Source organism: Oryctolagus cuniculus, chromosome 19 (genome assembly GCF_051225735.1).
Source record: "Oryctolagus cuniculus isolate XC-2025 breed Fujian yellow rabbit chromosome 19, ASM5122573v1, whole genome shotgun sequence".
In the NCBI taxonomy this organism is placed as follows: Eukaryota; Metazoa; Chordata; class Mammalia; order Lagomorpha; family Leporidae; genus Oryctolagus; species Oryctolagus cuniculus.
The window spans coordinates 9,029,889-9,045,387 of record NC_142885.1 but is presented as its reverse complement, the minus strand read 5'-3'; the positions used below and the strand labels follow the sequence as shown (position 1 = coordinate 9,045,387).

Here is a 15,499-nt window from a genome sequence, read left to right as displayed (position 1 = left end):
TATAAATTACCAAAGTAAAAATTTTGGATTATAGCGGCTTTTCCCCCCATAATCTTCCTCCCACCCATAACAATCCCAACTCCCATCTCCCACTCCCTCTCGCATCCCATTCTTCATCAAGATAGAATCTTTTTTTAAAAATGTTTACTGTTTAAATGTTGACTACAATGTGTCAAGCTGAAGATATTTTGTGGTCATTTTATTTGGAGTTATGTGTGCTTCTTCTATGTGGATATTCCCTGCGTTCTGCAATTTGGGAAGTTTTTTGTATTATTTCATTAAATATGCCTTTTTAAGTCATTCTCTATTTCGATATCCTCAGGAACTCCCAAGACCCCTATGTTGAGTCATTTGATAGTATCCCATAACTCTCAAGCAGTATTTTTAAATTTTCTAATTTATTTTTCTTTTGTTTTGATCTGACTGAGATATTTCCACAGATTTGTCTTCTAGCTCAGATTTTTTTTTCTGCCTCACAAAATCTGTTGTTAAGGTTTTCACCTGTATTTTTTTTAAAGATTTATTTATTTATATATTTGAAAGGCAGGGTTACGGAGAGATATAGGCAGAGAGAGAGAGAAAGAGAAGTCTTCAATTTACTGGTTCACTCCCAAATAGCTGCAACAGCTGGAGCTGCGCCAACCTGAAGCTACCTCAGGGTTTTCCACACAGGTGCAGGGGCCAAAGGACTTGAGCCATCTTGCACTGCTTTCCCAGGCCAAAGCAGAGAGCTGGATCAGAAGTGAAGCAGCTAGGATTTGAACCAGCACCCATATGGGATGCTACACTGTAGATGGTGGCCTTGTCCATTATGTGACAATGCCAACTCCATGAATTCTTCATTCCTAATGTTTCATTTGATTTCTCTGCAAAATCTCAATCTCAGGGCATAATTTTTCATCCACATCATGTATGGAGTTCTGTAACATAGATTTGCTTCTCATTACTTCTGAGTAATCCTATGATCATTGGTTGAATTGCTTTTCAGGTGTTTCATCAACCTCTTTTTCTTCACATTCTAATATTGAAATGTTGTGTTCCTTTGGGGAAATCAGGTCTTCCTTATTCTTGTTGAATTTCTGTGTTTATTTTTAAACATTTGTGTAAATGATTGTTGGTTATCTCCTCTGATAAATTTTATCTTGAACTATGTCTTAGTGGGTGCCTGCTCTTTCAGTGAATACCAGAGATGTGTGCTGGGTGTGGCCAGGGAGCTCTAGTCAGTGCTCTCTGATGGGTCGGGAATCTAGAGTGACACTCCAGTTAGACCTGGAAGATCTCCTTACTTGTCAGCAGGTGAGAGGGTATGATCAAGTCTGTTGGTATAATCCCAACCTGACCTCCTCTCTTCTAAGGTGATCAATACCTGGGGTTAGCCCACTGTGTGTACAACCCCCCATCCACCCTGGCACATGAGTTATCATGACACACCCCACGTTGTCAGAGGTTGTGAAATATGTGGAGTCATATAGAGTGATTGCCCAGAGATCCAGCTGCATCCTGTGCCCTGTTGTGCAGTTACAGAATTCCTACAGTCACGGATGGCAGGGCTCCCACAGTCACGGGATACAGAGGATCTGCTCAGCCCCTCGAGCCTTCTCCATCCAGGAGAAGAATAGAAACATTCCCAGAGACAGCTGCCTGTGGGAGCTCTGCCTTGGCAGTTTGAGCCTTGGAGCCTGTGATATGCTGAGAGGATGGGGACCACGCACAGTCCTACATTGGTGCCCAGCTCCCTGTCAACCCTCCCAGCCAGATGCAGAGTCAGTGGAGAACACAGCTTTTTCCCTCTGGTCAATTCCCCTGGTCAGAGGCATGCACTTGAGCTGCCACAGCATCCATTGGTGTCAAAATGGCACCCTCTTCCTGCCAGTTGCTGGGTGTCCTTATAGGAGTATGGGGAAAAGAAATTTGCTTTTCTTTCCGTGGATTGGGCAGGTACTCTGCCCGCACTAGTGATCCAGGCTGGACTGAAAGACAGTGTGGGACACAGGGCCCTCCCTTGGGCAGTATCACCATTGGCAAGGGCTGCCACAGTCTGCCCTCCCCTTGCTCTACAATGCTGGCATCTCTTCAAGCTCCTGGCTGTAGGGGTTGTGGGTGGTGTCTCTGATTGTCGCTGTGTGTCTGCACCTTCCACACCGCTCAACGGCATCCATCTTCCTCCATAGAATTTCCACTGCAAGCATCTCCAACTGTCCCTGGGAATTCATTTCTTGCACTTTGCTTCTGCTATTTTCCCTAGTTTAAGAGCAGCATCTCTTGGAATCTCAGAATGTTTCATGAAATGGTTATACTGCTTCTTTTTATCGAGACTTTGCTTTACTTCTTGATCCTGGCAGGATATTCCTCTCTGACTTGAGAAGAATAAAATAGCACTTGGGGGCAAAAATGCATACAAGTAACCCAGCACTGGAAGCCAAGATGGAAAAGACCTCCACAGCCACCATGAACTTCCCTTTGGTGCTGTTATACACAGGGAGGAATGCAATCCAAACGCTACAGAACACCAGCATACTGAAGGTCAAGAACTTGGCTTCATTGAACGTGTCTGGCAGGCTCCTGGCCAGGAAGGCCAAAGTGAAGCTCCCCATAGCCAAGGAGCCCAAGTAGCCCAAGAAAATGTAGAACATAATCACAGAGCCCTTGTTGCAAACCATGATAAGGAGAGTAGGCTCAGAATGTGCGTCGGTGTCAATGAAAGGGGGAGCGATTACCATCCAGACAACACCGAAAGTCACTTGAATGAGTGAGCAGAGGGGAATGATAGAATTGGGTGCCCCTGATAGCAACCATTGCCTCATCTTCATCCCTGGCATTGTGGACTTGAAAGCCAGTACCACCGTGATGGTTTTAGCCAGAACAGTAGAAACAGCCACAGTAAATAACACTCCAAATGTCATTTGTTGGAGGATGCAGGTGGCAGTGTTGGGTTGGCCAATGAAGAACAGGGGGCAGAGGAAGCACAAGATGAGGGACAGGAGCAGAATGTAGCTAAGAGTTCGGTTGTTAGCCTTGACTATGGGAGTGTCTCTGTGCTTCACAAAGACTCCAAGAACCACAGCTGTGAGGATAGACAGGGAAAGAGCTGCACAGGCAAGCACCATCCCCACAGGATCTTCATATGCCAAGAAAGTTACAACCTTTGGCAGGCAGTGATCTCTTTTGCTGTTTGGGTATTGGTCATCTAGACACTTGATGCATTGCTTCATATCTGGAAGAAAAGCAAAGTGCCATGATCTTGGGTTCCAGAATTCTGTAGAACTCTCAGAATTTGCTCAATGGCTGAGTTGCTGTAATTAGACGACAAATACAGGAATGTTCCAGAGAGGGAAACTACAAGTTCAATGATGTTTATTTTTTGTTGGCATATCAAGGACCAAAGAGCCCTAATATCACATCTTTTTCATATTTCAAGTATAAGACATTAGATTTTTCTAACAAACAAAACTTGTACTCAGTATCATTCAAATATCAGTATTAGGACATATCCTGGATTCAGTTACTCAAAGCCAAGTATGCATTGGTAACCTGAGATGTAACCAGAAAATTTCCCACTCCTGCAGGTATAGAGATGACTGAGACTTCACTCTAAGCTTCCCAGCCAGTATCCAATCTGCCTTCTTCCAACTGCCCTCTTCATGGTCTCATTATGCTTCTTTTTTAATCCTGTCTAGGATTTGTCGATAGAAAGAAAAATAGGGAGAAGTCCATCTGCTTGGTCTTTTCAGAAGTGGCAGTCTATGAGCACTGCATGTAAATTATTTAATAGATTTCTATCCATTCATTTACGTTTCTATGGACTGCTTAAGTGCTCTTGTTCCTTGAGCTATTTGGTCAATATCAATATTCATTTTTTTTCAGTTAGATACTCCCTAGGTCATTGCACTTACTGCACTTGGATCGTGACCCTTGCCATGTAGCCTGAAATTTTTCATCACGTTTTTTCCTCTCCTTGCTTTAGAACTCTAGGAGCAGGGTCTCTTAAAGCAGCTGGATAACTCTAATGTCTCCTCAGCACATTCCACAGTGGCTGACTCATAGCAGTAATACAGGATGTTCATTCATTTGTTCAACTGTGGAGCTTATTTCTGAATGCTTTGTGTCATGAATGGTGCTAGATGCTAGAGACATGAAGTTGAGTAGGATTCAAACCTTCAGTGTTCAGAGTGTAATTGAAATGGATGTGTATTTTCAACCCTAGATACTCATAATACTGTGTAGTACGTTCTATGGTAGAAATAAATGCAGGTCACTCAGGTTTGATCCTTCAAAATATTTTCTTGAAAAAGTAATTCAAAGGGCCAAAAAGAGAGTAGGTACAAGCAAGGTCAAAGGAAGAGTATCCTTCTCTGGGGAGGGTTGTTAATTTTTAATGAAATGATGGAAGAATTGAAAGAACAGCTGAATTTTCAGTCTATTCCAGTTCCTCATTTTTTTGGACCAATGGGAATGTAAGCGGGAGGAGGAGGTGGGAATTCCTCTGAATCTATACCTGTGTCATTGGAAATCTCCCTCTCTGGGCAGGGCGTGCATTCAAAACAGCAGGCAGCCTTTCCCTCCTGAGGACTTTGCCTGAATCCAGGGCCACAGTTCTTGCTGCACAAAGAGCGAGGAGTCTGAAAGAATCAGACTTGTTAACCATCTCAAATATGGTCCAGTCTGTGGATAAGCAGATGTTTCCGACAGTACCTACAAGTCTCATTTACAGAAAAAGAGAATAGAGCAGTGGTCACTAGAGGCTAGACAGTGTGGCTGTGGGAGGATAACAGGCTACCAGAATACTCTTAGATGAGAAGAGTAAGTTCTGGTGTTGTGGTGCAAAGTAGGGGGACCATAGATTATAATAATTTGTAATATACATATTCATATATATGTATGCATGTATGTATTTTAAAAAAAATTTATTCATTTTGAAGGCAGAAAGACACACACAGAGAGATTTTGCCCCCACTATTTTACTCCCCAAATGGCTGCAACAGCCAGAGTTGGACTGATCCAAAGCCAAGATCCTGGAGCTATTCCCAGGTCTCCCACGTGGGTGCAGAAGCCCAAGGACTTGGGCCATCTTTTACCGGTTTCCCAAGCCATAGCAGACAGCAGGTTCCGAAGTGGAACAGCTGGAACTCGAATGGATGCCCATATGGGATGCCAGAACTCTGGCCAGGGCATTAACCCACTGTGCCACATCACTGGCCCTGATAATTTGTTATATATTTTTATAAAGCATCGAGCAGAGTATGGAGGCCAAGAGGCAAACATAAAGAAATTATAAATGCTTAAGGTGATGACAGGGCTAACTACCCTGATTTTTACATTGCACTTTCATACAAATCAGATTATCACACTATATTACATGTACAATTCATTATATGTCAGGTTAAAAAAGTAACCCAATGGCTAGATTGGATGCTCTTATCTGCGGTACTTCAAAAATATTTATAAGGAAAATGAAATTAAAAGATAAATTTATTATGGTGCAGCAATTCTTTGAAATCCATGCATTCTTGAGAATATTCATGGAAAATGCATATTATAAAAAACTGCATGGAGTCAAAAAATTTGGCACACAGATGTTTCTTTCCATATTCCACACACTTTTGAAGTACTCTCCTGCTTTATGATGTGAACTCTCCCAGATTTTAGAAGCATGTGATTGATTATATGCAATTTTCCCAGGTCGCTGACACTGAGAAAGAAAGGAAAATTACTTAAGTTGTAACAGGCAACTGTGTTCTTTCACTGAGCAGAAAGAGATCACCAAAGTCCCCATGACTGGGTTCTTTTCTGAGTAGCTATGTGTCATACATATATAGCCAAGAAACTCTGTCCAACTAACCTCTTTAAACTCAAAAGCCCAATCTATCAACTCTTCATGTATGGAAAAATCTTGATCACGTGGAGCCAGTGGGACAAAATGTCCTACTCTCACTTGAAGCCCAAGTCCATCAGGAAAATTCCAGAAGTTGAGGATATCGTATTCTTCCACAGGGGTTGCTTGTTGGTCTAAAATTATCTGGTCGCCAGCACTGTTGTTAAACTGCACTCTCTTCAGAATGGAGTGGAGCTGGAACAGATGCAGTTAGATGGTAGAGAGAATTCTGGATGTGGACTCAAGCTCTGTTAGCTGTGTGACGTTGGATAACTCCTTTACTCTTTTATATGTGCTTATATATATATATATATATATATTATATTAGCAATAGGCATACCCATGAAATCAATTAGTAAATTAGCCAACAAAGCACCAGACGCAATAGAGTCACTTCCCTGTCAGTCACAACTTTTTGCTTCAGAACATGAGAACAACAACAACCTCTAGGCATTAAATTCAGAAAACACCACAAAGTCAAATTTAGTGTGACCCATTTTCATCAGAAATCTTTCAAAACTCCTCTTTATTCATCTTCAAAATGGGGATAAAGTATTGCCTAATTATTAGATAAGAAAAAGTCATACACATGTACACAGGTATATCGCTTATTTGTCCTTTCTATATATGTACATAGGATCAAAATACTAAATCAATCATTCCATTGCCAGACTTGACATATGTACCTCAGGAACTGATATTCCTTTTACTTTTTATTTATTTAAGGAAATCAAGAAATTCAGACATATAATAATATACTGAAAAAATCAGATTGGCAGGGCTTGGAGCCTCTTTGTGACAACAGAGTTCACATTGGCTCACAAATTTCAAAATTCTTTGCCTTTGGCACTTTCTCTTTGTGGCTGTTCCTACACAAGTTGAATGTGAAACCATGTAGGTATCCCTCCTAGGCAATAAAGCTCATAACATACTGTAACTCTGAGGAAGAACTCAAAATTTTGATTTCCTGTTTTTAAGTTCTGAAAAGGTTACATTTGATTATGTATTTGGGCTGAGTTGAGAATCAATAGATCACCAGGAAGCACCTGCCTGAACTGGAACATTACCTGCCAAGGGTGAACCACTGGCTTCTCTCCATGTCCAGGTGATTGCATTTCTGACAGATGAAAAAGAAGTTCATGAAGGGTTTGGGCCACAGCATGCACAGCATTGTATACATAGTAGCTCCCATCAGATGTGGTCATATGAAAGGTATGCAAAGGGAGAGACTCCAAAGAGACATTTGGGGGACAGCTCTCCAATTTTCCACAGTCAGTCTCAGAAAGCAAGCAATGGAAATGCAGGAACCACAATTTAGCAAGATAAAAGTCTTGTGGGTATTTAGCAGGGTTAACCCCCTGAAGAAACTGCTTGAAACCTGGGATCTCCTTATGGGATTGTGAAAAAGTCAGAGTCCCATGGAATGAGTCCAACAGGGAATAACTGTCAGAAAAGACAAAATCCCACTGTGACGTAGTGATCCAGACTTTCCCTGTCATCAGAATGTTCCACGTTGAAAAACTTAGTCCTAGAAGTGAGTCCGAGTCACCATAAATGACCACCACATTTGCTGAGGAATCTCGTATTCTGTAGTGGTATTGCCAGGCCAATGAGAAATAGGCCCTCTCAGTGATAGGAATCATTTCCACAAAGGCCACACAGATGCCATTCTTGTCCATCTCTCCTGTTAAGTCCCAGAGAAACTGAATACCCTTCATGTCTTCTGAAATAGCCAGTCCAACCCAGGTCCACCCAAAATGTAGCATTAGCCGGACCATGCCAAGGGCCAGGGCTGTGTTTCTGGGGGCCATCTGATAGATAGATGGAAACTGGCTCCTGTCACTCAGGATGGGATCAAAAGAGCCATAAGTGAGCTAAATGGGAAAAGAAAAACATAGACCCATCAGCGAATCCCACTAAAGGTTAATGGTTACAGGAACTCATGGAGATTATCTGACTACTGTTTCAAGTGTTACTTGTGTTTTAAAGTAATCCTAGAGTAGCTTGGCTTGTTGCATTTTTTGCATTACTCTTAGTATGAGAGTTCCCTATAAAATGATTGTTCAAACTCAAAAGTCCCAGAAACTTTAGGCAATTGTGGCTCCCCCCAATTATTCCTTCCTCCTAATTCTCAATAGGAATTTGACTTATTGACCCAAATTCTTTACTCTTGCATATGAAGGCCATTTTGATGTAATTTTACAATTATTATTCCTGGAAATATAATTTACTTCCCTATTCCTTGACTGTGCTTGACATGTGACTTAATTATGTCAAAATGATGTTAATGAACATAGTCACACACTTGAAATGTGCTTACTCAGTTATGAAGGGCCCTTTGCATTTATTTTATTAGAATGGAAATTTGTTTCCTCATGTATTTGCTCTTCTTTCAGTCCAGGCTTCAAAAGGAACACATGTAGAGCAGACTTGAGAATGAACAAGAATAGAAGCAAATCCAACTGTACCTGCACTCCTCTTAGTTCAGCCTAGATCAGGTGACCACAACAATAAATGAGAATACATGCTGTTTTGAGTTAGAGTTTTAACTATAGTTTTTTGAGGAAAGCATCATCATGGCAATAACACATGGATATAGAAATTTGTATCTAGAAGTAGGGTACTTTTATAAAAAATGTACTAGTGGGTTGGAAACATAGTCATGTGGTGAGAAAAACTGTTAGGGGATTTTGGAAAAACAGTCATAGAACTTCTATAGGAGACTAAAAGATGTTTCCATGTTCTGTTGTAGAAAAAATGTGACAAAACTGGGGCTGGTGTTGTTCTGCAGTGGTTAAGCCACTCCTTGTGATGCTGGCATCTCATACAGGAGTGCTGGTTCAAGTCCTAGCTGTTCTGCATCCTATCCAGCCTGCTAATGTACCTGGGAAAGCCACTGAAGATAGTCCAAGTACATGGGCCCCTCCCAGCCATTTTGGAGAGCTGGATGAAGTTCCAATTTACTGGCTTAGGCCTGGTCTAGTCATGGCTCTTGCCGCCATGTAGGGGAGTGAACCAGTGAATAGAAGATCTCTCTTTCTATCTCTCCCCACCAGTCTCTTAATTTGCCTTTCAAATAAATAAATAAAGTTTTTAAAAACTGTGTTAGAAGTGTCACCTATCATAACTAGGAAGGTAGAAAATGTACCAAAATGAACTTATGGGTTTGGAAAAAATAGTTTTCCAGGCAGAAGGTTAAATGAATGAGATGACTCTTACAAATGCATATAATATGAAAGAGAGGAACAGGGAAAAATACTGGATAATTTGCAAAATCAGGAATAATGGGGAATTAACAGAGTCTAAAAATTGCACTATTAGAAAATTCAACTATTTCTCAGGAAATCAAAGGTGTTGCTATTATCATAGAGCCTCATAAAAATGTCCAAATCCCAATAAAACATGGCTTCCAGGAAAGTAAAATGTGTGTGTTTAGGTTTTTTCTTTTAAGACCTCTGAAATGTAAGGTGGTTACTAGGCTCATTTTTTAGACATCCAAAAATGGCATCACAGCAGATAAGATTCCATTCTTCCCCACCCCATGGCATCTTACCTGTGGATATTTGTAGAGTTCCAGTATTGTTCCCATCTGAGCTGAAATTGCCCACGTGGTTCCTACAGTAACTGCCACAGACTTGCCCTCTCTCACACAGGAATAGTTAGGGATCACCTTGCCTAGTCCAGACAACCACATCAGGCAACTTTCCAAAGTCCTTTTCTCACTGTGCAATGCATTGTAGAGATCAAATCCTAGGGATATGTTGGGTAAAAGGTAGGGGTTCCTGTTGATCTCTTCAATGGCAAAAACAAAGGCTAGGACATACTGGTAGTTTGATGAGTAAAACCTGCATGGAAATCATAAATGTATTTAATAAAAGGTTCAAACAATGTGATTTAAGATTTTCTTTTAATTCAAGGAAAATAGAGTATGCTGGGGGGAAAGAAAGCCCAGTGAACTTATTCACTGGTAGGGAGCAGCTGTGCCTCCTCAGGACTGAGAATTTGGACTTAAGGAATTATTTTAACTTGGGCTCTAGAAGACCCTAACTTCATGATATATATTCTAAAAGTAGGTATCAAAGAATAGGCTTGATGAATTTTCAGTTTGGAGGTGAGCACGTGAGGAGGCTATTTTTGAGTTACTATGTATGGAGCTGCATTAATTCAGTGCCAAGGATCCAGGCAGAATGAGAAAGTTAGAACTAGAAATGAACTAGTTAATGAACTAGAAAGATATGAAAAACAGAGGTGGAGACCAGAAAAGGACCCAGGAAGAGGCAACAATCTCCTGCCTAAGTATTTGTGTCACTCAGAGGTGTGTAAATCTGTCAAGTACTAAAGGTGAAAAACTCAGGCAGTATTTCATAGTCATCATGAAAGGAGTTGTGCAGTAACAGAGAATTAATAAATAGGCACTGAAAGATTATGACTTTTTTCTAGACCTAGAATAGTTAGGAACAACTGGGTGTTTAAAAGCCAACACATTGTAAATTCTTGCTGTCTGTTGGTTAACTCCTTATACAAAAAAAAAAAATGAAGGACTGGAGCTGTGTCACAGTGGGTGAATGCCCTGGCCTGAAGTGCCGGCATCCTATATGGGCGCCAGTTTTAGTCCCGGCTGCTCCTCTCTGATCCAGCTCTCTGCTATGGTCTGGGAAAGCAGTAGAAGATGGCCCAAGTCCTTAGGCCCCTGTACCAGCATGTGAGACCTGGAGGAAGCTCCTGGCTCCTGGCCCCGCTGTTGCAGCCATCTGGGAAATGAACCAGCAGATAGAAGACCTCTCTCTGTCTCTACCTCTCTCTGTAACTCTGCTGGTCAAATTAATAAAATAAATCTTCAAAAAAACCAAGCAAATTGAAAACTAAGGAATTTAATTTTAAATAACCCATTGGTTACAGGAAAAATAGAAAATATTCTAGTTGAATATGAGAATATTTAACATATAAAACCTTTTGAGACACAATTAAAACTGAAGTGAAATGCAGCCAGCACTGTGGTGCAGTAGGTTAATCCTCTGCCTGCAGCACATGCAACCCAAAGGGACACCAGTTCTAGTCCTGGCTGCTCCTCTTCCAATCCGTCTCTCTGCTATGGCCTAGGGAAGCAGTAGAAAATGGCTCAAGTCCTTCCCCTCTGCACCTGCATGTGATACCTGGAAGAAGCTCCTTGGTCTTGGCTCAGATTGGTGCAGCTCCAGCCGTTGCAGCCAATGGAGAATAAACCAGTGGTCTGATACAGCTCTCTGCTATTCTACTGCCTGGGAAAGCAGAGGAAGATGACCAAAGTGTTTGGGACCCTGCACCCGCATGGCAAACCCAGAAGAAGCTCCTGGCTCCTGGCTTCACGTCCCAGCTCTGGCTGTTGCAACCCTTTGGGTAGTGAACCAGCAGATGGAAGATCTTTTTCTCTGTCTCTTCAGTTCCCCCCTCTGTATGACTCTCTCTTGAATGTATAAATGAAATCTTAAAAGTGCCAGAGGGACTCAAGTTACCTTTGTTGGCAAGATAGAGAGAGGAGGCCATGGACCCAGGAATGTGCATGGCCACAAGAATCTGGGAGCAACCCTTAGCTCGTAGCAAGCAAGGAAATCGGGAGATCAGTTCTTCAACTACAAAGAACTGAATTCTGCTAACAGCGCAAATGAGCAAGGAAATGCATCTTCTCTTAAGGCATCCAGAAAGGAACAGAGTTCTCTCCACATCCTAATGTTGATGCAGTGAGACTCACGTTGGGCTTGGACCTACAGAACTGTAATATGATAAATTTGTGCTATTTGACTATTAAGATTGTGGTAATGTTAGAGAAGGAATAACAAAACTAACACATTATGAAATGAATTATTATTTTTGTACCCGAAGGAACAGGAAAAGGAAGATCAGCTTAACGTCAGAGCAAGAAGGAAGAAAGTGATAAAGAAGCAGCAGTTAATGAAAGAGAAAAAAGGAAAGAAAGAAAGGTAGGATTTTGAAAAAGTAAATAAAATTCTGAAGCCTCTCATTAACCTTTTTGGGAAATTAAGAGATCAAAATTACCATTAACAGGAGTTAAAATGAGACCAAAACATACTACAGACATAATAATGATAACGAAGGGATAATATTAACAATATTATGGCAACATAATAGAAAACATCTGTGAACAGGTAAATTCTTTGAAGACTCAAATTATTACACTTACTGAGTGAGAAATGGAAAACCTGCACCGCCTTGTATCTATTAAAGAAATTGAATTTATGTTTAAAATAGTTCTAACCCAGAAAGATCCAGTATCAGATGGGTTTCACTGATAAATGTTAAAAATTATGTACAAACTCTTAAAGAAATTTGAGAACATGTTCCAGTTCATCTTGTGAGGCCAGCATAGGCCTCATATTAAAATGCATTGTAAGAAAAGTAGAGACTAATCTTCTATGTTGACTATCATCCATGAACATAGATTAAGAAATCATTGACGAGATACTAGTCAATCGAATCCAGCAGGGTTTGCCAGTATTAGAAAACCAGAAACCTGAATATAACCCTACCGTTCGACCCAGCCATCCCACTCCTTGGAATTTACCCAAAGGAGTTTAAATTGATAAAGAAAAAAGCGGTCTGCACCCTAATGTTTATTGCAGCACAATTCACAATAGCCAAGACCTGGAACCAACCTAAATGCCCATCAACAGTAGACTGGATAAAGAAATTATGGGATATGTATTCTTTAGAATACTATACCGCAGTAAGAAACAACGAAATCCAGTCATTTGCAACAAAATGGAGGAATCTGGAACACATCATGCTGAGTGAATTAAGCCAGTCCCAAAGGGACAAATACCATATGTTCTCCCTGATCGGTGACAACTGACTGAACACCAAAAAGGAAACCTCCTGAAGTGAAATGGACACTATGGGAAATGGTGACTTGATCAGCATAGCCCTGACTGCTAATGGACAACTTAATATATTATCCCTCATAGTATTTTTTTTTGTCTGTTCTACTTAATATGACTGGTTTAATTCTGTAATTAATACACAGTTATTCTTAAGTGTTGAAAATTAACTGAAATGTGATCCCTGTTAAACATAAAAGTGGGAATAAGAGAGGGAAGAGATGTATAATTTGGGGCATGCTCGGGCTGACTTGCCCCAATTGGTAGAGTTGGAAACATACCAGGGGATTCCAATTCAATCCCATCAAGGTGGCATGTGCCAATGCCATCTCACTATTCCAAGTGATCAATTTCAGTTCACAATTGATCATAATGAAAGGACTAAGAGTCAAAGGGAGCACATAAACAAGTCTAGTATCTGCTAACACTAACCGATAGAATAAATAAAGGGGAGAGTGATCCAACATGGGAAGTGAGATACTCAGCAGACTCATAGAATGGCGGATGTCCTAAATAGCACTTTGGCCTCAGAATCAGCCCTAAAGGCACTCGGATCTGGCTGAAAAGCCCATGAGAGTATTTCAGGCATGGAAAGCCAAGGCACTCTGGCAAAAAGATCTCTGTGAGTGAGATCCCAGTGGAAAGAACAGGTCTTCAAAGAGGGAGGTGCCTTTCTCTGAAGGGAGGAGAGAACCTCCACTTTGACTATGACCTTGTCTAAACAAGATAAGAGTCGGAGAACTCAGAGGGCTTCCATAGCCTTGGAAACTCATGACTGGTGCATAGGGAGATTATTGATGCCATAAACAGGAGTGTCAATTGGTAAAGTCAACAACAGGAGTCACTGTGCACTTACTCCTCATGTAGGATCTCTATCCTTAATGGGCTGTGCATTGAGATTTAATGCTATAACGAGTACTCAAACAATATATTTCACTTTGTGTTTCTATGGGGGTGCAAACTGTTGAAATCTTTACTTAATGTATACTAAACTGATCCTCTGTTAAAAAAAAAAAAAAAGAAATTTTCAATTCCCAACTTGACTCTCACTGGGATTAAACATGACAATAGGTCTGATCTGATTTCATCATGATTTAAAAAAAAATCATCTATTATTTTTCACTTTATGTTTCTGTGTGGGAACAAGCTGTTGAAATCCTTACTTAAGGTATACTAAGCTGATCTTCTGTATATTAAGATAATCGAAAATGAATCTTGATGTGAATGGAAGGGGAGAGGGAGTGGGAAAGGGGAGGGTTGTGGGTGGGAGGGACGGTAGGGGGGGGAAAGCCATTGTAACCCATGAGTCGTACTTTGGAAATTTATATTCATTAAATAAAAGATTAAAAAAAAAAGAAAAAAGAAAACCAATCAACATAATTCAGCATCACAACAAAATGAATGAGAAAAGTCATACAAGTTCTATCTCAGTAGTGGCGTTGTTAGTTCAATGAAGGATTTGTTGCCCCAACTTCTGAGAGTGCTGTCATTCCCTTTAGGGATTGCCTCAGCTCCAGAAAGCCTCCTAATCCAAGGTTTCTGGGAATAAGAAGTAAAACTAGTAGTGATTAGTTGTAGAAACACATCAAAAGATTAAAGGGCATAAATAGACTGCATATATATTTTTGAAAACAGTATATCCTTCCTAAAAGCAATCCATGAAAAAAGTACTCTTGCTTGAGTGTACATGAAGCCCACATATGAGAAAGTCACTTCTTGAATGAACATTTTTTTCATGGTGAAAGAAGTAGAACATAGATGTCAATTTAATTTGGTTCTTTGTGGTTTAAACTGTATAAATGGCAAATTACTTTCCTCAAGTAAGACAGAAAGCAATTAGGTAAGTAGTTCACATGTTTTGATCTAAAGTGTCTAATTCAGTAGCTCACTAAGGAGGTAATCAGATTTGGTATCTAATTTATTAAGTCATAAAGAATAGTTTAGCACAAAAATGAAGGAATAAATCTAATGTCCCATAACATAATAATAAAATAAAATAAAAAAATAAAAATAATATTATCAGTTCTTTCATGAAGAACTCTTGAATTGGAGAGGAAACAAACAGAAGAATTAGCAAGCAGTGTCAAAACGCCAGTAAAGAGTGGGGGAGCTGACTGATGGGTAGGTGGGTGGATTAAGGGAAGCCACAATTTCACCAGTCTTCACTCACCATTTCAGCAGCTCCAGCCAAACCTGGGGAATTGAGTACATGTAAATCAAACACAATAAAAAAGATATATTTGAACTACATTTTGTAAAATTGTGGAGAGAAAGACGTGCAAGGCAACATTGAAGAATGAAGAGATGTTTTAGGCAAATAATTATTAATCTGAGGAGATGGTATCATTCTCAAGTATGTCCCTATCTTTTTTATGAGCAGAACCTAATTGGGGAGATATTTATATATCTAATTGAATGGCCTGCCAGGCTGTTTATTCCATGTTCCTGTCTAGGCATCCAAGGTCTGAATCATTCCTGGTGGGATAAAATGAAAAATCTAGAATCTGACTAAAAGTTGATATAAACTTCTATTTCTGAAGGTAGAATATTGACATTAGTACTTTCCTGTAAGGTTATTAGCAGTGATCTTCCATGGCTTAGGAATATTATCAGATGTCAGCCTGTTGGCGAGCATTTTAGGCAACCTGTCAGCACTGTGCTGTTGCCTAAGGACTGTTTGTGAGGATCACCAGGAAGGGATGGATCAGGGATAACAGTGGTTGATGGGGATTCCCTCTTCTCACTCATACCCTGT

General features: G+C 40.4%; 1 protein-coding gene across 1 annotated transcript; it reads right to left on the bottom strand.

Annotated features, from left to right (window-relative positions):
- Positions 1-2,197: 2,197 nt before the first annotated feature.
- LOC100350790 (vomeronasal type-2 receptor 116) lies at positions 2,198-14,955 on the bottom strand. The gene is made up of 4 exons (XM_089321951.1): positions 14,915-14,955; positions 9,426-9,717; positions 6,995-7,746; positions 2,198-3,240 (listed from the first exon to the last, which is right to left on the bottom strand). Exons 1-4 carry the CDS (start codon positions 14,953-14,955, stop codon positions 2,307-2,309), a joined length of 2,019 nt encoding a protein of 672 aa, XP_089178077.1. The 3' UTR covers positions 2,198-2,306.
- Between the last annotated feature and the right edge of the window lie 544 nt (positions 14,956-15,499).